Consider the following 24,650-nt stretch of genomic DNA (forward strand, 5'->3'; position numbering starts at 1 on the left):
TGAAGTGGCATAGTGGAATTTAGACCAGGTTGTTGCCTTTTCCAACTCAATTTCAGAGGCAGATTTAGGTTCAATTTCTGAGGTTGTTTTAGGTTCAGTTGCAGGAGGGATAGATTTGTTTAACAGACTGGTTGCTGGAAGACTGCTAAAATCAAGAAGAAGCTCCATATCTTCCTTATCTTCCCTAGAAACCCTCTCCCCCAGAAGATAAGGACTTTGAACCTGAAAGAAAGGCTCGTTTTCAAGAAAGGCGACATCCATGGAAGTGAAAAATTTCCCAGTGGTCGGGTGGTAACATTTGTAGCCTTTTTTGGTTGTTGAGTACCCCACAAACACACATTTTAAAGTCCTTGGATCAAGTTTACCTCAGTTCTAAGCATGAATATGCACAAATGAGAGACAACCGAACACTTTATGTGGTAATTTGCAAGAACCATCAAAATCAGAATGAAAGTCATAAAGTACATTTATAGGGCTTCTGTATCCTGACACTCTAGATGACACTTTGTTTATTAAGTATGCCGCCGTTAAAACAACTGTCATGAGCCCAAGGGTATTAGTTGTAATTGTTTCTTGTTTGTACCTTCTTTTAGTTGTATGTTGTTAGTTTGGTAATAACTACATGGATGTAAACAACCTATAAATAGGCTATTGAATGGAGAATAGGTAGCTATTGATTGAATGAATCCATTCTGTTTCTCTCTCAACTCTCATCTCTCTTTCTTTCGTCAAAACCCTCCCCCTTTCTTCTCAATTTCTCCCTCTTTTCTTTATGTTTTCTCCCTCTATTCTATTCTTTCTTCTTTAAGTTCCTACAAAATCCCATTCTAGACCCTAGGAAAACCTAGGGTTGTGACAACAGCCTCTCCCCAAAATTTTTTTGGAACATTGTTCTGAAACAAAAGTGCTCGGGTAACATTGAGTAGATGCCTATTTGTCCATTCAACAACCCCACTTTGTTAGGGGGTATCAACTAGTGTTATTAAAGTCGCACCTAGGCTCAAGGTGCACCCTGGACGCCTGAAAGCATCCCAGGCGGACGCAGACCTACAAGGCGTGCCTCAGCCCAAGGCGCGCCTTGGGCTTTTTAATTGTTTTTTCAAGGTTTTTATTTGATTGTTTGTTACTTTATTTAATTTTTTACTATTTAGGGTTTAAATTTATTGTTTCAACTACAAATTTGGCAATAAGTAAAAAGACTACTACTTCAAATGCTCCAATTGAATTTGAACTATATGAAGATGGATAGGGAGAATTGAACAAATTCAAGGCATGCAATAACAAAATGTAACATTAAGTCACCAAAACAACACCCCCATACTTGCAACCATCTTTCTTAGGCTTCTATATATCATCTATGATCCCCAGATGCAAGAAGTGGACAAAAAGGGACAAAGAAAATTATATTTTCATAGGCCCAAGTTAATTAGTGGCTTTTCCTTAGTTTCCCATCTTCTTTGATTGTGTTTCATTTACTTCAACAATGTTTTGTTAAGGCTGTTCAAGTCTCCATTTTCTTTAAGATTATATTATTCCAGTAATAAAAGTCAAACTACACTCAATATGCAATGATCAACATTCTATTGGCATGATCAATATTTATAGACACCACAGAGGCTGAGTTTTTATTATACAAAGAAAAATGCAAATTCAAGTCTAGTATATTACCTACCAAAAAAATGTATGAAACTATCATCACACTTTTAAACCATAGAAATCATCCAACAAGAGGAGTAGATGATGTGGAAGAAGATATTAGAGATGGTGCTTTTAATGATGAAAATATAGAAATGTTTGATCTTGATGATGAAAATATAGAAATGTTTGATCTTGATGATGGGGATAATTTTTAGATTATTTAAAATGCATAATTAGTCAATCTTGATTAAGATTTAAGACCTATAATTTTTTTTAAGATTTAATTTAAGTTGACTTAAAGACTTTTAGATTACATCTTTTGACATTTTTTATTCTTCTTTTCATTAGTATGTGTTGAATTTTTTAATTTCCTTGATAACATACTTGTAAATATGTTATTAGGAGTTAAGACTTATTTTATACCTTATTTTTCAACTAGGATATATATTTTTCTTTTTTTTTTAGTAAGCATGCGTCTAGTTCTATCAGGCGCATGCCTCACCTTACACCTTGCATTTCAGGCTCCAACACCTTTTTGCGTCTTAGTGCGCCTTGAGCCTTTAATAACACTGGTATCAACACTAGAGGATTATGGAAGAAAGATGAGATAATTTGATTAAAATAATCTCTTGCATTGTTGGACTTAGCTCTTTTAATAGAAACCATAAACTGTGCTGTACATAGGTTGTTCTATAGCAATTATCAATAAAGGACACAGACAACTAGCCCCTCGTATGTTAGGAATTCTAGATGGACCCCAAATATTGATATGTATTAAAGAAAAAGGTTTAGAAGACCTTGTATTACTTAATGGAAATGACACATGGTGGTGTTTGGCAAGTTCACTAGTATCGCAGTAAAGGCTGCTAACATTGACGTTTCTAAAATGTGATGAAAACATGTTTTTAAGCCGATTAAGAGGTGGATGTCCAAAGTGGAAGCGGTGAAGCCAAATCTTGGTGAGGTTGGAGGAAAAATTTTTGATGAGCAAGAAAGAGATAGCTAGTTGTCCTTGTCCACATTCATTTCCTCAAGATATTAGAGCCCATTTCTTTCCTTAGAAAATCCAATCGTCCTCCCCATAACCTAATCCTAAAACATGCAATGTGTGGAAAAGAAAATTATTTTGCAATCCAAATCCTTGGTGATTTGGGGAATGGATACAAGGTGGGGAATGGATACAAGGTTAGTGGACAACTTTGGAACATGCAATACATTCTTTAAAGAAGGAGAGGGTGTTAGCCTATTGTTCCTTGGCCAGCAAATCACATGTGAGCCATCTCAACTGTAATTTTCTATTTCCTGGGCATGGGTTATAACTAGTAAATCTGGTTTGGGTATGTACTAGAGGGTTTACTAAGGGAATTCAGAAGATTTCCGAGTTTGTCAATTTCTTCTTTTTTGAGTTCTTCAATTTTGTCGCTATTGGAGTTGGATTTCTCCTGAAAAGGTTCTTCCCCATATGTGAAGAATTGTGCTTGGCTTTGTTGTTGTCCTCTAAAGCCCCCATTCCAATTGAGAACTTCAGCTTTCCCATGGAGTTTAAAGCAGTTCTCTCTTGTGTGGTGTGGCTTCTTACAATATGTGCGCCAGATTCCTTCTTGGTTTAGTGGCTTAGAGTATTCTGGTTTTTTATTCTCTGGTTTACCCTTTTGCCCTGGGTTATTAACTTTGACTCCGTTGTCTGCAAACTTTGTAGAGATCATGGTTGAGCCTTCTACTGGTTGCGAATCGAGCACAACTGTTCTTTGACTCTCCTCAGCACGGATTATTGCAAAAGTCTCATTAAGAGAGGGTAAAGTCTCTTTTCCCAACACCTGAACACAAATCTGATTGAACTCTGGATTTAGACCTACAAGAAATTCGAGGATTCTTTCCCTTTCTACAAAACTCTTGAGCATCACAGCATCATCATTGCACTTGATCTTAATATTTTGGTAATGATCCAGTTCAAGCCAAAAACCTTTCATCAGGGTATAGTACTCTGTGACTGAGTGTGTACCTTGCTTAGTAGATGATATTTTAGTCTAGATTTCATAGATTAGAGCATCAACTTGCAACTTGGAGTAAGTTTGGCGAACAGCTTCCCGGATCTCTCCAGCAGCTGTGAGAAACATATGATTCCCACTGATTTCAGGCTGCGTTGAATTCCAAAGCTAAGACATAATCATTGAATCTTCCTTGTCCCACACATTAAACTTAACATCATTGGGGTCTGGTCCAGCTTCAGTCAAATGACTTAATTTTCCTCTTCCCTTCAAAAACGTTCTCACTATTTGTAGACCACTGTAGAAAGTTTCTTCCATTCAGTCAATTAGAGGAATTAATGTTCTGAAGTTCCCTAGTTGACAGATTTGGCACGAACTCAATAGCAGATCCAGACGGATTTGATGGTTTTCCAGAGGTTTCTGATATTTTCAGACGAAGAGAAAAATTGGAAGGAGGGTTTGACTATGAGGACCGATAATCAGCAATGAAGGCTGCAGATGATCAGAAAAAAAACTCAGACCGTGAATTGCTCTGATACCATGTGGAGAAAAATAAAATCTTTCTTATTTTTGAATGTGCTGTACATAGACCATATTTATACACAAAGGTCTTCCTAACCAAGGAGATTCCACCTCTCTATCAATTCCTAAAAATCTGGGATTCCTAAAAATCAAAGTCAACCGATCTAAATAATAAATATACAATTTCCCAGTTTTACATAGTAATCTATAAATGAAAACTAAATTTACAGATCTACAACAAAAGTTTAGTTTGCCAATAATTTTAGCTTTTCTTTTGCTGCTTACTCTTTTTTTCCCTTTTCTTCTGTCATTATATTTGTGGGAGATCAATTTCATGAGATATTTATGCATTTTTTGCAGCGCTTTTCTTAAAGCTTCAAAAGCTGATAGCTGAAATCCCTATTGAATCCAAAGAATTGGGTTTTACAAGGCCTGGGCCTTACATTTATGAACTACTTACTGATCTGAATATCACATATAAAACTGCCACAAAGCTGATTGGTACAATTGAAGAAGCAGTCCTCCTTCTTGAGGAAGGTAGGCTGAAAATGGCTATTGCATTAACTTGAGATTTCACCATGACTGAATTAATTGACTGAATGTGGTTGAATGAATCGGATATATAATTTTGTTTAGGTTATCAAATAAGCAGCTTTTCTTTGTTATATCTATTTGGTCATTATGTGAAAATTCATATTGTATAACATGTGTGTGGTTAAACTTAAAAAAATAAAAATGATGGAAGAAAGAACATGGGTGGTCATTGCTGTTGCTGCTACAGAGTTACCTATCCTCATATCTTTTTGGGTTCTTAGAATTGGATTTGTCTTCCCCTGCTATATAGGCGAAAATCTCATTGATACTGGAGGACCTCTAAAGACAAAAGAAACTATATGCAGGCTGGAAAGCATGGGCGATATTCTTAAGATAGTCTTCAAAGATGGTGGTGGAACTCATGCTAAATATTACCGTGTAAGTTTGGGTATTATTTTGTCTTTATTTAATCATATAGTCGGGTAAGGATACTATATTATATGCAGTATTACTTCAGGGCTGATATTCTCTCCATTCTTCGGCATTATTATGTCTCAGTTATTCTAGTGTCTGACTTGAATTTCCCTCCTGTTTCTTAAGTTCCATGTTCAGGAAGTAGAAGGCAATGCTGCAGCTGCTTTTAAAGGTGACGGGGAGAAATTTTTTATCTTTCCTAGAGTTTGTCAGAACTCAGTTGCTATGCTTGATGTGCATTAACATTTATCTTTCGTATGATGTACCTATTTCTTTTCCCGTACTCTTGAATTATTACTTTATCATATAAGTTGTGCAATATATATATATGTGTTTTAATATCTGACATACAATAACTTTATTGAATCTAATACAAAATTAGAATTGTGTTGAGAAATTACTATAAGCAACTTTTTTCATACTAGAAGGTTGTGAAGTGCAGAGGAGAATAAAACCGGGGAAGAAGGGGAGAAAAAAGAAAGAAAAAAATGGAGCCAAGGAACACCTAAGAGAAGAGGGAATAAGAATAAACCAAGTATGCAATCTATGCCTGTATTCAATCAATTAAAATGTGTCTCCATGTTTGGCTATTATATGTGTAAACGCATAGTGTAAACCAAGTGTTAAAAAGAATTAAAAAGAACAGAAAGAATTTTAAAGTAATCAAACTCCTGATTAGGCAAAATACTAAAAATCTGAAATAAAATTCTACTGTGTAAGTTCTTGGACTCTTTTCTTTGTCTTTCTTAAATCTTGTTGAATTGTCCTTTATGTTATCCCCTCCCTTGTAGTTTCTTCTTCTCCTTTTTTAGTGGTACACTGCGAGCACGAGGTTCACTTTTGATCCTGCTGCAAAAGAGAGAATTCTAAGAGAGTCAAAATCCTAATTAGATAAATTGCTGAAAACCTGGAATTTCAAAAATTCTAATCTTTGAGTTCTTGAACTCTTCTTTCTCCTTCTATAGAACTTTCATTATTTCCCTTATTTTGTTTTGTCCCTTATATTTTTTCTTCTCCATTCTGGTGCCACACCACAATGTTTACATGGCATCAAGGTATCTGCTTCAAGCAACTATATAGTATGTAGTTTGGTTCTTCTACCACTGCTGCTACTGGTCCTCGGTCTACTTTGAAAGAGCTGAGGCACATTTGTCTTGAACTCTAAAGACATCACTGATTTTAATATTAATTTTCCACAGGTTGATCAAATGCATAAGCTTGTTCCTTGGATTGTTGGGGAAGATTTAGTTTTTATTCATCATGCACAAGCTAGTCTTTCTTCTCTATAGATAGTTTTTGATCTTTTATGTCCTTTTCATAATTTTAGATCGACATTAAATTGCCTTTTGGAGCTATTTATTGTTTCTCCAGATGTCATTTGGTTACATGTGTTGATATATTATAGTTTGGATATTTCCCACAAGCTCCTGAACTCTAAATCATTTTTTATCTCACAATGCTGGCCCTAAAAAGTTATTCCACTATGCAAAACATTGCCCCCCCCCCCCCCCCCCCCACCCTGCGCGCGTGCTGTATAATGGCAACAAATTCTGAAAATGATTACCTTGTAGGCTAGCTTAGCCATTCTAATACAAGAATACTATGTCATGCCATTTGTGTCATCCATTGAATTCGTGCTGCAGGCCAGGCTTCTAGAACACTCAGCTGGTGGTGTTTTAATCCAGGAATTGCCATGGAAGAGTTCTCAAAGTTAGGTGTCAGATCTATCATTTTGACATCTGGCACATTATCTCCAATGGAATCTTTTGCTGTGGAATTTAAATTGTAAGTTGCTTTCTGAACATTGTTCCTAGTGTTCACCAGGTCAGTTATGACTTCCAATATAAGTTCTTTTTCTTTTTTGCTCTGTAATATAAGTTCTTTTCCATTGTTTTCCATACAGAGATTTTCCAATTCGTTTGGAGAACCCTCATGTTATATCAGCAAATCAGATATGGACTGGAGTTGTTCCAGTTGGTCCATCTGGTTTCTCTCTCAACTCTTCATATAGGAGTCGTGATTTGTTAGAGTACAAGCTGGAGCTGGGGAATGCTATTGGTATGCTATTATATATTGGATAGTATTGGTAATAATAAGCCTAGACCAGAACTTCCATCGTTAGGTAACTTATTTGGATACTGTGCACAATGAAGTTACATGGATCATGAATTAGGAAAACTTACATTTTAAAAATCATTTCTTATGTATTACAAACCTTCTCCTGTTTTTCTGATGGCAGAAGTGCTTGGTCATAAATAAAGATGCTGCTAACATCTGTAAAAGGAATTCGTCTTCTATATGAAGTCAGTACTTCCATTGTTATCATAACTATTTCTTGATTCTTTTGGTCTTTGGTTTTGATGCTGCAGTTAATTTTGCTCGAATTGTACCAGATGGCCTACTTGTATTTTTTCCTTCTTACTACCTTCTGGACCAATGCATTGGGTGCTGGAAGAATGCAGTAAGACTTTCAACATAACTATCAAAGAATAGTGATCTGTTCATGTTTTATTTTAATGAATTATACTCTTTGTTCTCTAGATTCATACAAATTCCAGCACAATCTGGGAGAGAATCTGCAAACACAAGCAACCTGTTGTAGAACCTAGACAATCGTCACTTTTCCATTTGTCAATTGAGGTATGACTTATCAACATGTTTTGTCAAAAGTTGATTATATGTTATCTCCACCCCTGATATTTCAGCTGCATGCATCTTTGTCAGGACTATATGACTAAGTTGAAGGACTCCTCAACTTCTGGTGCAGTTTTTTTTGCAGTTTGTCGTGGCAAGGTATCATGCTGCAATTTAAGCTACACACTCTTTTTTGTGCTGTAGTAAACCTGTTTGTTCTTCTGCTGCATAACAAATTTTATTTAATTATTTTTGGAAGCATTTTAAGATATTATGAAAGGCTTCTGGAGGCATCAAAATATGCACAGAAGATGGGCAAATATTGAACTCAGACAGCACCAATGCATTTTTATGCTGTTTCTTTATCCTAACAGCTGGTTATATGGTGACTCCGTAACTTGAGTTCCATTAAATGATGAGGACCCTTTGTCTGGCTTCTGCAACTTGGAGAGATCAAACTATAGTATTATCCATATATTATTTGCCTGACTTCCTGGGTCTTTGCTGAATTAAAAGTTCAAGTTCTCACACAAAAAATATATGTGCAACTTCAAAATTTTAGGGAGCTGAAAAGTTGTAGGAGAGGTGCTCATGGTCATGTTCTAAATTTTGAAATTTAAGTAAAACAATATTAAATTTTATTAATTCCATTTTCTCATCATGAACTTTTTCCAAGAAAAGATGAGGATGTTACCCATATAACTAAGGCAGAATGGTTAAAATAGAAAAGTGCATTTAGCATTTTATGTAATGAAAAGATTTGGTTAAAGCCAACATGAAAATTTTAACACAATTATAAGACTGGCTTGTATGGCACATGCTGAGAATTCATATTAGCTTGAATTAGGTGTGCTGTATTAGACTAGTTTTACCTTGTACCTAACATAGGTAGCTTGTATATAGTAGTTATAGTGTTTTGGTACCTTGTACCTAAAAATAATTGTTCAAATCTATTATACTTGTAACCCTAGCTTAATAGATTTGAACAATTATTTTTCCCTTCAATTTCTCTTTTTCCTCTCTTCTTGTGCTCCCAATTTTGTGTACTACTTTTCATGGTATCAGAGCCATCAAGGGGCAAATCTGGAGAATTGGAGCAGATTTGATGTAATTCAGCCATCAAATCTTGTCTAGGATTGTATCCTCTTGCTTCGAGGATTTTATCTCATTTAGGTCAAGAGTTGCGATCTGAGCAATCTGATCTTCTCTGGATCTCTGGTCCGATCTGCTGGATCTGATCTATCTTCTCTGGACCTTGGGAAATCGGGTCTGATCTGCTGCTTGAATGCGATCTGCTGGTTGAAGCTTTTGTGATCTGTTCTGGAATTCCTGGAGTTGCGATCTAATGATATCTGGAATCCCTAAGGCTGTGATCTGATATTTTGGTGGTCTCTTGTTGTATTGGTTGTTGAAATTAGGGTTTATTACAACTTGTCTGGTTCAGGGGTAATCTCTAACCCTTCTGTTGTTCCAAACATATTACAACTGAAAAGCAGAACAGGAAAAATTATTTTTCCTAGTCTGCTTCAGTTGAAATGTGGTTTTAAAGTCAAGGGGTTTGTGATCATTGAACCAAGAAATTTATTGAGATACCAGATAATGAATAGGACATTGTGGGATAAAATTGATGTGCAGCTTGTTTCCATGTTGTGGCAGTCCATTGAACTAGATTTAGTGCCTCTTTTTCGTGTCTGCAAAAGTTTTTCCGAAATATGGTGACATGCACAGAGGCTTTATACAAATGACATTATTCGTTTGTACACAATTATTAGTACACTGTTTAATCTTCCAAAAGGAGATTTGGATATGACAACATATCCAGGAAAGGTTCAATCTGCTGTGACAGATTTCAATATCATGCTGCCAATCACTGAAAATGTTATTGAACAGTGTGTCCAACATGATAAACTGTTCATGGTGCTTACATTGGGTGGATTAGGACCTGACTTGGATGGTGTTAGGACACGAATCCTCAGTGGACTGTCATGACCCCAAGGATATAATAGTAATTATAGTTTAATTGCAGTTATTATTTACAGTTAGGTGTAGTTATTTGTAGTGCAGCAGTTATGAAGTAGTGAAAGGAGTGGTAACCACTTGGTAAAATCTGTTGGTTAGCTTTATATATAAAGCCATAACCCACAGTTGCTGAGATTATGAATGAATTGTCAAGAAGTTATTGAAGTATCTCATTTCCCCCCATTGTTCTCTCCATTTCTCCCTACTTTCTGTCAGTTTCTCCCTCATTTTTGTCTAATTCTCCCTATTATTCTATCTGATTCGCCCTGTTATTCTTCCTATTTCTCCCTCAATTCCATTTCTATCTTCAAAGGAAACATTAGTTAGGACTAGGTTCCTGACATGGACCTGTCATTCCTACTATGGAAGAAGTGTTTGCAAGCTTGCTGCGTAATACTCAAGACTTTTACTGTCTCTGATTCAGTAGCTGTGGGGTCTATTTTGGTTTCTCAGGTTACATCCTTTGGTAGTCAGTCTAAGAATAAACAGACACAACATGGTGGAAAGGGGGGGAAACAGTTGTTTTGCTCATATTGCTGCAAACCAGGTCATTATAAAGAGACTTGTTATGCATTACATGGTTGACCACCTAAATCAAATGTGGCATCTATGGATGATACCACTAACCAGCTGACTGCTGATTCTGTTCCTACCCCAGTTTCTGCTGGACAGAGTGGTATATCAGGGTCTGGTGCTGTTTCTCAGCTTATTTCCGGGGAGTACTTGGCTGAATTTTCCAGTTCCAGGCATCTACTTCTGTAGCCTCAGTTGCACAAACTGCAGTTCTTCTTCTTCTGCTTGTGTATCTCATTCATTGCTTAGTCCTTTGGATCCTTGATTCTGCAGCCTCTGAACATATTTCTGGTAATAAATGTTTGCTCTCCCATATTGAGTTCTCTAATACATTGCCTTCTATTGTGGTGGCTGATGGTTCTAAGGCCATTCCTACGGGTATAGGCCAATCCAATCCATTGCCTTCATTATATCTTAATTCGGCCCTGCACGCACCTCATTGTCCTTATAGTTTAATCTCTCTATTAGTCATTTGACTAAATCTCTTGATTGTTGGGTTATCTTTGATTCCAATTCTATTTTGGTGCTGGATTGGAATATTGGAGCAATGATTGGTACAGGACATGAATTTGAAGGCCTATATCATTTCTCTTTACCTTTTGTTTTTACTGTTACTACAACCACACCTTTGTCAATTCATTGTAGATTTTTGTCTTTACTAAAATAGATGGTCCCATCTTTGTCTTCTTTATAGTCTTTAGATTGTGAATCTTTCCAATTGGGCAAACATGTATGCTCTTCTTTTCCTGATCGGATTAGTAAAAGAGCTGATTCTCCTTTTTCTCTTGGGCATTTTGATATTTGGGGTCCAAGTTGAATTAAATATACACAAAATTTTTCTTACTTTCTTACTTTTTTTGATGATTATTCACGTTGTTCTTTGCTTTATTTAATGAAAGATCGAATCAAGTTGTCTTTATTCACTTCATTTTATATGAGGTTAAGACTTAATTTGATTCTTCTATTCATATCCTTTGAAGTGATAATGCTAAGGAATATTGTTCCAAGTCTTTTCAATCTCTTCTATCTTCTCATGGCATTCTTCATCAAATTTTGTGTCCATATACTCCACAACAAAATGGTATTGCAAAATGTAAAAATTGTCATCTCATTGAGACATCTCATACCTTATTGGCTCATATGCACGCTCCTCTTCTCTTTTAGGATGTTGCTCTATTGACTTCTTGCTATTTGATTAATTTGATTCCTTCTATTATTCTTAATTGTCATATTCCTTATACTCTACTTTTTCCTCATGAACCCTTATATCCTCGTCCTCTTCATATTTTTCGTTCCACCTATTTTGTTCATCTTTTATCACTAGGAAGAGACAAACTATCACCAGCATGACAAAACAAAACATGTTGAAGTGGATAGGCATTTCATTAAGGAGAAACTGGACAATGGTCTAATTTGTACCCCATATATATCCTCAAGTGACCAATTGGTAGATGTGTTAACTAAAGGATTACTTGCAGCTGTATGTCACACAGGTTATCAACAAGATTGGAATGTATGACATCCAATCACAATCTCGATGGGGAGTGTCAACAATGAGGGCTGATCTTGTCCTCATTCTCCTGCAAGATCAGATCATTTTGATTAGCTTTCCTTTCCAAACGTAGTGTGTACTTTCTAGAAGATAGGTTACTGTAACTTTCTATAATTTGTTGTATCCTAAATTGTATAGGTTTCCAAATCTGATTTTGGAAACTTTCCTATTCTGTTTTTTAGAAACATTCTAGTTTGACAGGAAGTCTTGTATATAACTTCATCTATTCCTTCAATGGGAAATAAGATTAAAGCATCTTTCATGTCTTTCTTGACACAAATGTCTAAAAAGGCGGAGGTTACACCCACAAACCGTCCTTAGAAACAGCTGATCTCAATCTATCTGTTACCCATTCAAAACAAGTCTCAATGTCATTTCCAAATTAGGCAGAAACCTTAACCAGAAATATCTGTATAGCCAAGAAAGTTGCCAACGTGAAGCAACTGGACCTTTAAATCTACAAACCCCACTTGATAACAGAAAAAGACAAGTTTAACCTGTAAAATGACTTCTATGACAACAAACTTATGCTATCCCTTCAGATAATGGGGTGAGATTAGAAATACAAATAGAAGACTCTTTTAATCTATCTTCTAAAACTTTTATGAACAGACAAACTAAACGTAAATTGTGTACTTCAACTTCTATGTGGAGACGTTCAAGATTGACCTTTGAACAACTTAGGCAGTTAGGCTACATTTGGTACAATAAGATGGAGGGAAAGAGAATGGAATGGCTATTCCATTCCATCACCATGTTTGGGTACAAGCAAGAATGGAATATGCCCATTCCTTTCCATTTCCATGTGTTGAATTGGGAGCACTGGAATGCACTTTTCTTAGACAATTACAGACACAGCCACGCACAATAGAACCCACAAACAGAAAACCAAATAAAGACAGAATTTAAATAAACAATAAATGTGTAAACCACACAAGAAGACAGCGTTTATCTTGGTTCAGATCGCCAATAAGCAATCCTACATCCAGCCTCTTAGATCCCGAGAGCAATCCATTAAAATGATGAAATCAGTGTAGAAACCCTAGGATTAGACCAAGGACATAACAAGAGAGAAAAATAATACCTTGAGCAGAACTTTTATTCAGAGAATCAGAAAATGAAAGTTGAACCATACAAAAGGACTGTAAGCTACTTATATAGGTAGCTTGATCATCGGAAATAAGAATACTGCCTATACTAGAAACATCAATAATCAAAACATAAATTGCAACTACAAACTACATCAATTTAAACACAAACATAGTGGCAACAACAAACTATTAGATGTTTCCACACTCCCCTTCAAACCAAACTTAGTAGAAGGCAAGAACTTAGTGGATAAAGCTGCAGCGGCTTTAGTTGTTTTTAACTCAGCTTTAGATGCTTCCACACTCCCCTTCAAACCAGACTCCGTGGATAAGGCTGTAGCAGCTTCACTTGTTTTTTACTCAACACACACAGGTGACACTTTTAAACCAAGTTTCTTACACAAAAACTCAAACCGGTATCTAGGCAATCCTGTAGTAAGAATATCTGTTACTTGATCAGATGTTGGAACATATCTAATCTCCACTTCACCACATTAAACTTTCTCCCACACAAAATGGACATCGATTTCAACATGTTTTGTCTTAGAATGAAACACTGGATTCTCTGCCATGCTCTTAGCAGCCAAGTTGTCACTCCATACAACTGGAGGGGTCACACAAGGATATCCCAACTCAACAAATAAGGATTTCAACCACATTAGTTCAGTCACACCAATAGCAATTCCCCGATGTTCTGCCTCTCCAACAGACCTAGCAACAACATATTGTTTCTTGGACCGATTGTCTTAATTAGGCTCACAATAGTTTCGTAATTATGATCTAGTTTGTTCAAGATTGCAAGCAGTAAATCTTTATCGGTTAATGGCTCGCCTATAGCAGCTAGAGAATGACTGATTGTCTTAATTTTCAGAATGTAATCATTTATCGAGAGGTCATCCTTCTTGATTGATCTTAATTTCTACTTCAATTGAAATGACTTAGCTATGGTTTGACGAGCATAAAGATTTTCTAAAGTAAGCCATACCTCGGCAGATGATTCTCAGTGAATCACCTGCGCTAAAACTTCTTCGCCAATTGTTGAGAAGAGCCATCTCAACAAGAACTGATCAGATCGGATCCAACTCAAGTATTCTGGATTGATAACTACATCTTCTCCATCTGGATCAGGCACACTTTTTGTAGGAGGAGTGATTTTGTTAAGGAACAAGACTAGATCAAATGCTCGAATTGTAGTAAGAATTTGAGCCTTCCAGAAAATATAGTTATTGGAATCGAGCTTTATTGGAATGAAGCTAAAGGCTTTAGCTATTGCTGAGAAATCAGATTGAGAAGTAGACGACAAAGAAGACGAGGATTGAGGAGGAGAGGAGGATTGGTTTGAGGCCATTAGGGAAGAGCAGAAGGCTTTGATACCATGTAGAAATCCTAGGATTAGACCAAGGACATAACAAGAGAGAGAAAAATATTACCTCGAGCAGAACTTTTATTTAGAGAATCAGAAAATGAAAGTTGAACCATAATAAAGGACTATAAGCTACTTATATAGGCAACTTGATCATCGGAAATAAGAATACCGCCTATACTAGAAACATCAATAATCAAAACATAAATTGCTGCTACAAACTACATCAATTTAAACACAAACATAGCAGCAACAACAAACTGTTATAACAAACTATTAGATGCTCCCACAATCAGTACACAAGAATCCCTTTCTCTCATGAGTACAACAGCAATGGAGATTACGAAGACTACCTTGATTCTAGGCTTTCCTCTCAACACAACACTCATAAACTTAGAATGATCAATTCCATTCAAGCGACTGCCCCATGTGTTCTATTTATAGACATTCTGGGCGGATATTACAAAGGAATATAAAATATTGCACATTTCCTATTATACCCCTCATACATAAGCTACTGTTATACATAATTTCACTTAACCAATTCCACCGCTTGAATAAAATTGACTTGACTAATTTCTTCTAGGCTACACTCGATACAAACATACAACACCATGTTTGGTATGCGTTGATTTCTATGGAATGGAAAAGAAAAATAAGCAATTGACAAGAATACCCTTTTACGTTATAAAATTGAAAATTCTTACTTATAATTCCATAAAAGAGCATTTAATTACTGAATTTATCATGAAAAGAAATTTATTTTCGTTTTTTAAACTAGGAGTCTTTAAAAAATGAATAAAAATAAAATTCAATTTTTGGCAAAAAAATAAAATTTTATTTAATTGAATGAGGCGGGGGATGATAGAGGAGGAGAAGGAGGAGGCGGACAATGGATGGCGGAGGTCAAGGAGGAGGTGGACGGCAGATGAGGAGGAGCTCGCCAAACTTTGAAGATGAGGACAAGTCTAAGGCTTGTTGGGTTGACGATCTTCCTCTCCCTAAATGTTGATTTTTTGGTACTTTCTCAATGGACATTCTTATTTTTCACTCTCACCTAGTACATTTAGTTTGGGACTTTCAAGGTGTTTTAACATTTTTGGCATCTTAGGACTCTCTCTCGCCCCCATGCTGTTTTTGAACAGCACTCTTTTCTGATATTTCTTTTATATTCCTGTGAATTATCTCATTATGCAGTATCTATTGTTAGAGGTTCCATTATTGACGTTGAATTTTTGTCTCTCATTTGTTAGGTAAGTGAAGGCTTAGATTTTGCTGATCATGCTGGGAGAGCTGTGGTCGTCACTGGTATGCCATTTGCCACAAGGACTGATCCAAAGGTTTGATTGTCTTGCTGCATGTTATTTATTGGTTATTTCATCTGTTTGAGTTTGAACATTTTATGCTTGTCTTAAGATATTTTGGCATTACTAAACTACAGCTACTGAAATCCATTCTTTCTATGCATCTATTTTCTGTAAATTTGGCATATGCCATAAGAGAAATCATGCCCAACTAGTAGAGTTCTGTTCTTGATGTTAAAAAGTGCAAGTTTCTGAATTTGTCAATGTGGGACAGACAACAGACATGCATGCACATACAACTGTCTATGTTGTTTTTTTTTCTTGGGATCTACACTCAGAAACGGTTCTTGATCTCTCATTCACTCTAATCATGGTATTACTGTTTTAGTTCACCTATTTAGTTTTTCCCCACCTTGTTGCTGCTAAGTAATATATGTGTATATGTATTTTGTGATATGTAACAGGTTCGTTTAAAACGAGAATATTTGGATCAACATTCGCTATCACAACAGATAGGACGTAAGGTAATTTTAGAACTGATGTATGTTAAGGCAGAAACTTAGGCTCTGGAAATCATTCTCCTTTAGTATCAAATTTAATAGTATAACTGTTTCTTCTTTTCTGTTAAAACTTTAATTGTGTGCTTAGAACATGCAACGAATTTGCAGGTTCTGACTGGAGAAGAGTGGTATGCTCAGCAAGCCTCCCGGGCTGTGAATCAGGCTGTTGGACGTGTTATCCGTCACCGCTATGATTATGGTGCAATTATTTTTTGTGATGAAAGGTTGTTAAGTTAAATATCAAAGAAAGCCAACTACATTGAATGTAGCCATTAATTACATCAAATGATATAGTGAAAAATGAGCTAGGGTTGTTGCCAGCGGCCAAGGATTGGAATCGTCGAATTTTAGAATATTGACAAAAAAAAAAAAAAAAAAAAAATTGAGAGTGGCGGATGTGATGATTAGGAGAAGAATTAATATTATGTGCCATAAAGATTGAGATGGTTTGGCTTAAAGGTTGAATTGCTGACTGAGTTTGGTTATAGGCATTTGTACTATGGGATGCAATGCAGAAGGAATGGATGTAAGGATTATTATGAATAAGACTTTAAAACACAAGGTAGTGGGTGTGAAGAGGTTGGGGATAGAATTGTTGCACTTAAAGCTTGTTTAGAAGAAGAGATTTGGAATATTGTTAGTACATATGCACACAAGTTGGTTTTAGGGAAGATATATAGGGAAAAATTTGGGAGGATTTAGAGGGCTTGTTGCAAGGAATAACTATAGGTGGCTCAACTGGTCATGTGTCCATGGAAGTGAATAGTCATAGAGATGTGTGTGGAGGTCATTTCCTTGGAAAAGAAATAAAAGAGGGTCCTAGTGCATAAGGTTCCCTGCTTTGTGAGAGTCAGAAAAGATCAAAAACAATGAGGGGAGAACTTTTTTGAATTTTTCTATGACACATGATCTCATTATAGCTAATATCATGATCAAGAAGTGAGATTAACACTTGGTCACATATAAAAATAGCTTACCAATTACCTAAATAGACTACTTTCTTACTAGACAAAAGGATCACTTATGTTGTAGGTTTGTAAATTTATACCAGGAGAATACCTAACTACTAAACAGTCTTATGGTTTTTTTTTTTGGCATTTAGATCAGAAACTAGAGGAAGAATGATAAAAGATACAAAGCCAAGAATCTAATGGTGGGATTTAAGAGGTGAAAAACAAGTTACTTTTAAGGAAAAAGTATGTGCTAAAAGAGACTGGGCTATAAAAAGGAAAAGCTAAACCAAAGTGGATTGAGATGGCTATTGCTATTCAAAACATGACAAAACTGTTTTGGAAGAGTTGAGGGGAAATGTCCCAGATAAAAAAGTCTTGGTGGTGGAATGAAGAGGTGCAAGAAAAAATCAAATTGAGTATGCTTGCTACAAGATATTATATACTTGTCACAGTGAAGAACACCTAAAGAAGGATACTTAAAAAAAAGGAAAAGACAAAGGGAATAAAAAGGCAATAAGTGAAGTAAGGTTAAAATTTTATGACAATATGTGCCACAAACTTGACATAAAAAAAGAAAAGATATATACAAACACATATATAAGTTGGCCAAATCAGAGAAAGAAAAACCAAAGATTTGAGATGAATGAAATGCGCAAAAAAAGGCATAAAAGTTTTTAAGTGTAAATTATGAAGAAACACTTTAGAATCTAAAGGTATCAAGTTTAGGTTGCAAACTGAATATATGAAATGTAATTAAAAATAGAAGTGTAAATGATGTCTTGAGATTTAAAGATCATGTTACTCTTAGAAAGGACTAGTTTAGATAGCTTAGGTCAATTGTTCGAAAAGACAGATTATTGAGAATATTACTCATTGAATCAAGGGAAGACAGTTAATGTGGAAAGGTAGTGCGTCTAGCATTTTATGAGATGGTAAAATTTCTTTAAAATTTTGGTGAGAAACCCTTAAACATAAGGTGAGGTATAATGACCTTATAGAACATATGGTCACGAATAGAGATGGTTGTAAAGCTAGAATTCATGTAGTTCACTGCACCTAGAGGGATTAAGGCTTGGGATTATTGTTGTTGGTTTTGTTGTATTGTTCACTTAATTCTCCTCACTCCATGGAAACATCAGTCTTTTAAAAAATAAAACAAAATGGCAGGAATATGATTTCAATTTTCTTTTTAATATCAATACAGAAGCTTTCTTACTATTCTGTATGGGAGCAAGAAGTGTCAACAAAAACTCCTGATATCTACCCCAAAAGGCCTATTTATAGAAAAATTGGTAAATTAAGATTTTAGCTCTCTGAAATTGAGGAAGGTAAAGGAGAAGTAAATCCAAATTATTTGACTTTTGACTGTTATCCCCTGAGTATCTTGTTGTCAAAATATTATATCTCTATGTGATGGACACTACTTTCACCAAATTTCTGAATGTGTATTTGGATATATCTTTAGATTCGTGAAATAGGTGTTGGACCTTGTTAGATGGTGTATATCGACGACATTTAATGGATATCAACTTCACCAAGGACACAGCACTGTTGTAGAAGCATTGATGAACATTGCTGCTGCATTTTATTGCATTCTTTTTGGTCTATTTGATACAATACTTCTGGTAGGTGTAGTTCTAAGCATGAACATAATATAGTTTTCCTGTCATGTACTGTTCTAAACAGGTTTGCAAATGCAAATCGTCGATCGCAGATATCACTTTGGATACAGCCTCATATTAAGGTGCATGTTATGGGGTTAGCTTGAGTTTCCAGTTCTGGAAAACCCGTAATGACTTACAGGCTATTGTATCTGCAGTGTTACTCCAAATTTGGGGATGTAGTTTTTACATTGACACGTTTTTTCCGAGATGGAGCAATTCATGGCCCTACGAAGATGGAATTAGCACCTACTGAGGACCATGGTATCTGCCAACTAAAAAAATTGTAGTTTCATATTTTATACAAATTTGTTTCTATTTGTTTTACTCTTGTTCATGACATTTACATGTTAAGGAGACCATAGGAATGTACTTGTGACCAGTCATTATAGATCACGATGTGTCAAAAAATTGTAGTGCCTAGAAATGGCAATGAACTAAGTTTGGACTAGGGGTCCAACCCCTTCTCCATCTCCATCTAGGTTGCTCGGAAACGGAAACAAGAAACGAAAATGGGGAAATGGCATTTTTCAAAAAAGTAGGAAACAAAAATGCAAGGGAAAACGCATAAATAAAAAGAATATAGGGGCCTTTTTGTAAATATAATTTTTAATATAAAAAATTATAAAAAATAGTTATTCAATTTAAAAATAAATATAAATTTCATAATGCATTCAAACAAACATAAGCACTCCCTGATGTAAATAGTCTTTAAGGGCCCGCCCCATATTGCCCTTTTCGTCTTCGTCCTTTCGTCCTCCAGTAGGCATCAGTTGCACCAAGCTGTTGTATTGCCAGATTCTCTCCGTTGGCTTGTACTTCAAAATCGAAGCTATTGCCATCACCACATCCATCCTGTAGCATGATGCCCTAATACCATTCTAATTACTTCAAATTGGGTTTAATTATCTAATGGATTCTATGTCTATAATCACAAACAAATTTGGGGAGTTATCTAAGCCGGATTCAATGTGCAGATTAAACAGATTGATTTTGCTCAACAATATTTCAATGATTGGTTAATTTAGCAATGAAACGATCAATTAGTATACCTTCAAGCGCTGTTCCAAAGATAATGTGCTAGCTATCAAGCTAAGGGCAAGGACCAGGCTCTGTGGTGATAAAGAATTTGACGTTTTTGTAATTGGGATTTAGCTTAATCTCGTCGTCCCCGTCGCTTTCTAATGAGCATAGTGAAAGAATGCTAGGTCTAGAGTGGTCGAGTAGGAAAGCCCGAGGACTGATTGTCTCGGTGTTGCGGGCCAAGAAGTCCAGTGGTGGCTTGACCTCTACCTTCTCACAGCGGCCTTGGCGGCTAGTGACAAAGAACTGACTAGGGAAGATCTTGTGGACGAGAGTGCCCTTGTAGGAGGGGGCAGAGGCGGTGCACATGGCAATGGGGTTGGAAACGGTGAGGGAGATGAGGTTGTTGTAGAGGCTGAGGACTAGGAGGCCGAGGGGGTCGGAGGAGTCGCAAAGAGAAAATAACTTGGTTAGAGACGGAATTTTTTCTGTCTCTAACCTCTTCATGGATGGAAACACATTTTTGATATTTTTCTAACATTATGAAACAGCCTGAAACATTTTCAAAATTACAAAAACAGCTTGGAAACGTTTTTTGGCGTTTTGGAAATAGAAACGTTTCAGAAACACCAAAATGATGTCCTCAAGATGTTTTTGTGCATCATAGATCCCCATTTCAAAGTCTTATTTTCCTTCCTCGTTCCATCCTTGTCCTTATAATATACTTGATTCTCCTTTCTTATCCCTGTCGGCTAATAGATACCAATTGTATGTCAACTACCTGATCAATTTATGTAAAATTTAAAAGTTGTCTAAAAATGATTTTTTGTTCTCAACCATGATCTTTTCTCACTAATAGGTGTTTTGCATTTCAGATTACAACTAAAATTTGAAAAAAAAAAAAAAATCCAAAAATCACATTGACAAAAATAATTTTGAAAGTCAAAAATAAAAATAAAAATTAAGAAAATAAAACATCATTAATAAAGTATCATCCTTGAGGTTTAGCAACAAGGTACCAATCATCCTTATGTTTTCAAAAATAGGATGAACCTCCCTTGTAGTTAATAGAACATTGGAATTAACCCTTTTCCCTAGTTTTTAAATCATCTCACCCCTTTTTCTTTCTCCTCTATATTCTCTCTCTCCTCTCCTTGTCATGTCAATGGTTCAGCTATGGGCTTCCAGAATCCAGACCATCGTGATGAGGAAGAAACCCTATTGCAATGAGGGTTTAGTTGGGGAGAAAGGAGGGGAGGTTTCGGCTATGTTGACGATGATAGGAAGTGGCGACAATTGGCTATCTTTCAATTGAGAAATAAGAACCACATTGTACGTTTACAAAAAAAATGAGTTCAAGATAAATTATAAGATAACAACAATTTAAGTTGTACTAGTTCTTTGCCCTAGGTGTCCTATTTCTATTTCACAAGTGGACGGATCGTGACAAGTAATATAGTGATAAATAGAGTGTCGTACTCACGAGGACTAACTTTTGACGTTTACTCTAACTGATTTAACCTTAACCTAACACACACATTGGTATAGCTATTAACAATGACTTCAATTGTAATGAAAACTAATTTCCTAATAAGAGATGCAACTAAAACAATTTCTTCGACTCTAAACTCACAAAACTAAGACACTAGGGTTTGTGAATCCACTGTCAGTCTTCTATGATTCAATTGTTCATTACTCAGATCTTGCTATTCCTTATCTTAGGTTGAAAATCGATGATCCAATCACAACCAAGTCTCTCTCGATGATCATTTAGTTCTATGTATATATATGAGATTGACTATCTCTAGTCAATCTTCGAACATATAAACATGCATTCAATCACGGTGATCATCACAAAATGATTTCACTGGGCATAACGGTATCCCTACCTATTCTATTACCCTACGTTGTTTGCTACCATGTCTAATCCGTACTGAATCTCTCGAAAGCAATATAAATGACAAAAACGTTTCAATGGTGATCATGCATCAAAACGACATTATGAACATAACAAACAATCAACCCGAATAAATAAGGAAATAACAAACTGAGTAATCAAACTATTAGAAGTCGAGGTTTCATCATTCACCCTAGCTATAAATACTTAGCAATGCATTCTTACAATCAAAAGAAAAAGTAAAGAGTCGGAATCCATAACAGAGATTGAGAAAGAAAAGAAAAAATACAACCCAAGAGTGTAGTCTTGAAGTTGCCTTCTTTCACCTCTTCAATCTTCCGTCGGCTCCTCTTCCATTAAAAACTCCCCCAAAACTCCAAGATGGAGCCTTTATATAGCCATCCCTAGGGTTTTCGAGTCGTGCTTTGTGAAAACTCTCATTCTCGATTGAATTGGATGAAGACAAGTTGAAATCGCGCTTTGAATTGAAGTTCAGAACTCTGTCTTGATATGCTTGTTGCGGCAGACCCGTGAGCTCTAGAAAACAATTCCTGAAGCGGTATGCATACCGTTGTAAGACCGTGAGCTCCAAAATTTAACTTTTACATTGGTCCTACAGGGAAATGCATACCGCTGTAGGCCACTAGAGTTCTTCCTTAGCCTCTCTCTTCTTCACCTTCCACTTTTCGCTCTTGTTCCACTTTTACTTTCTCCACCTCATTTCGAGTTGATAGCTAACTATGCCTTTAAGTTTTATTTCCACTCCTATCATGCACCGAAATCGTTTCTTTTTGTTCCATGTCCGCTTTGCATGTGATGTGTACCTATATTGACAATATTGAGCCCAAAATGAGTAGCAATCATGTTCATTGAATACTTAAATGCTAAGCTTGAACAACTAAATAAGAGTGCAAAATATATTGATCACTAAGTTTAGATTTGGAATTTTAATTTGTTTATGGATAAAACACTTTAAAGTCTATTAAGAGTTTTTATTTCTCTTAATGCCTAATATTCAAATGTGAATTTTCTTCATCAGATGCAAAATATTAGCATTTATAATTTGGAATGTTCCTATCATCTTGTCCTAATCTTTTAAAATGGCATTGTTGAATCTTCTGCGCCATGTCGTTTTTATGGCTTATGTCATATCAATATTTCATAGGTGCATATGCTGATACAATATTTGTTGCACTCTAATCGAGAGCTTAGTAATGACATATGAGTAGTGACTCAGAAAGCTGTTCAGAAGCTAACTGCTCCAAGTATCAGGTTATATGAACCAAATGAACATCTACAAGGTGAGCATGCCTTCAGCTTCTGGAGTCGAGTGGTCTACTAGTTGGTGTCCTATGGCATATCCTTGCACAGGCTTATACTTTCTGAATCTTAATTCAGACAATTTTCAGCAGATCATCTAGTTAATCGTTCCATTGAATCCAGTTCAACAAGATTCATTCTTAACCTAATAATGACCCGGCAAAAATAACTCCTATGTTTATATGTAGCCCTAACTTCCTAGGTTTAGTAGATGCTACCTGGTTAATAGGGAACAAAATTGTTGGTCATGTCTTCTGTTTGTTGATATCTTGGGAAAAACACGTTGGCACCATAGAGTTTGTGATATCTGGTGACAGAAAGCTAATTTTGGTACAATTAGCTAAAAAAAATTTAAGCATCCAAACCCAATGTCCTGCAATTTTTTTCTAGCTTGAGTTTTGTACATATCTGGCTTATGCAATTAGAAAAGGTACTTAATGGTGAATACAATGTTTATGTTGTGTTGCAGGAAATGTGACTAAAGCAGAAACTTCCCAGACCGCAGACAAACTTCACCTGGAAAAATTTCCTGCTCAACTAGTAGTTCTTTGATCTCTGTCTGAGTGCAAACTCAAACCTTGCTGTAACAACAATAAAAAGAAATTATTTGCAAGTTCTACTTATTCTCACTGTTCCTCTTTCTTGCTGATGTATTCTATGCAGACTACACCAGTGGATGTAAATTGCTTCACTAAGTTATCATCTTCTATATCAGAGGTTAAAGACATTCCTAGCCATTGGGGAGGAATTCTTCCTGCAAACCAGTCATCTCTGACTTCTTACAAGAGAAACCAGAGTTTTACCTTGAAGCCTTCTGGTAATGTGTTCTCCAATGAGAAAAAATTGTTAATACCTGGAAGGAAGAGTACGCATCACGTAAATTATGAACTAGATTTGATGAGTAAATCCTCAGTGGATGAAACAACAAATGAAGAAATGATTGTGCAATGTTCTTCGAAGAGGCCTAGAAGCGAGTCTGTTCTAAAACAGCATGTTGAGCATTCTTGTGAGTCTTTATGCGTTGTAACAGAAGCACAAATGAACAATGCTTTTACAGCAAATAATTCATTGAAAGATAAGAATTTGCTACTCAGTGATGACAGAAGCTTCCAAGATGCTCAACTTGGTTTGCCTGTGTTGCTTGGCGATGAAAATGTTGCAGAAAGAAGAGCAGAATCCCTTAGTCAGAAAAGCAATATTCTGTCAAGTCCTACCCATTGTAGTGATGCAGAAAGAAGGGGTTCTGCTTTTCTCATCCAGGTTCAATGTTCAAACATTCTTTTGGTCAACAATGATAATTTAACCTTGATCTTCTCTTATTGTCAATTGCTTTTTATCATGCTGGGACAGCCTTCTTTTCTTACATTCAAATGAGTGGTTTAGAAAGTATAATCACATTATGTCACTTGTGTGGGTCTTCAATTCCTGAGAGACATACATCCTAACATTGAGATGAAATGATATTTCACGCAGCTTTTATGCAAAAAACTGATATTACTGTGTTTTCTTTTGTCTGGAACATTGTCAAGACTAATATTTAACATGTT

General features: G+C 35.9%; 2 protein-coding genes across 12 annotated transcripts in view; one reads left to right on the forward strand and one right to left on the reverse strand.

The window, feature by feature from the left end:
- Positions 1-24,650, forward strand: part of LOC127795239 (regulator of telomere elongation helicase 1 homolog) — a 50,286-nt gene that overhangs the window by 12,417 nt on the left and 13,219 nt on the right. For 5 of the 11 annotated variants that reach the window (XM_052326790.1, XM_052326786.1, XM_052326789.1 and 2 more), the window contains exons 7-21: positions 4,509-4,685; positions 4,993-5,120; positions 5,283-5,328; positions 6,800-6,941; positions 7,060-7,214; positions 7,526-7,617; positions 7,698-7,796; positions 7,881-7,949; positions 15,639-15,725; positions 16,154-16,213; positions 16,358-16,473; positions 18,889-18,946; positions 19,022-19,127; positions 23,573-23,643; positions 23,767-24,363. In XM_052326790.1, the coding sequence (XP_052182750.1) occupies positions 4,509-4,685; positions 4,993-5,120; positions 5,283-5,328; positions 6,800-6,941; positions 7,060-7,214; positions 7,526-7,617; positions 7,698-7,796; positions 7,881-7,949; positions 15,639-15,725; positions 16,154-16,213; positions 16,358-16,473; positions 18,889-18,946; positions 19,022-19,127; positions 23,573-23,643; positions 23,767-24,363 (2,003 nt within the window). Of the gene's footprint in view, positions 1-4,508; positions 4,686-4,992; positions 5,121-5,282; positions 5,329-6,799; positions 6,942-7,059; positions 7,215-7,525; positions 7,618-7,697; positions 7,797-7,880; positions 7,950-15,638; positions 15,726-16,153; positions 16,214-16,357; positions 16,474-18,888; positions 18,947-19,021; positions 19,128-22,948; positions 23,085-23,572; positions 23,706-23,766; positions 24,364-24,650 lie in introns of those variants that run through there. The other 6 variants (XR_008021767.1, XR_008021768.1, XR_008021769.1 and 3 more) reach the window with 5 other exon arrangements.
- On the reverse strand, positions 19,813-20,468 carry LOC127795240 (peptidyl-prolyl cis-trans isomerase CYP28, chloroplastic-like). Its single transcript, XM_052326794.1, has one exon. The coding sequence runs from the start codon at positions 20,391-20,393 to the stop codon at positions 19,956-19,958; it is 438 nt and encodes a 145-aa protein (XP_052182754.1). The 5' UTR covers positions 20,394-20,468; the 3' UTR covers positions 19,813-19,955.

The sequence above is a fragment of the Diospyros lotus genome, chromosome 2 (genome assembly GCF_014633365.1).
Source record: "Diospyros lotus cultivar Yz01 chromosome 2, ASM1463336v1, whole genome shotgun sequence".
Lineage (NCBI taxonomy): Eukaryota > Viridiplantae > Streptophyta > Magnoliopsida > Ericales > Ebenaceae > Diospyros > Diospyros lotus.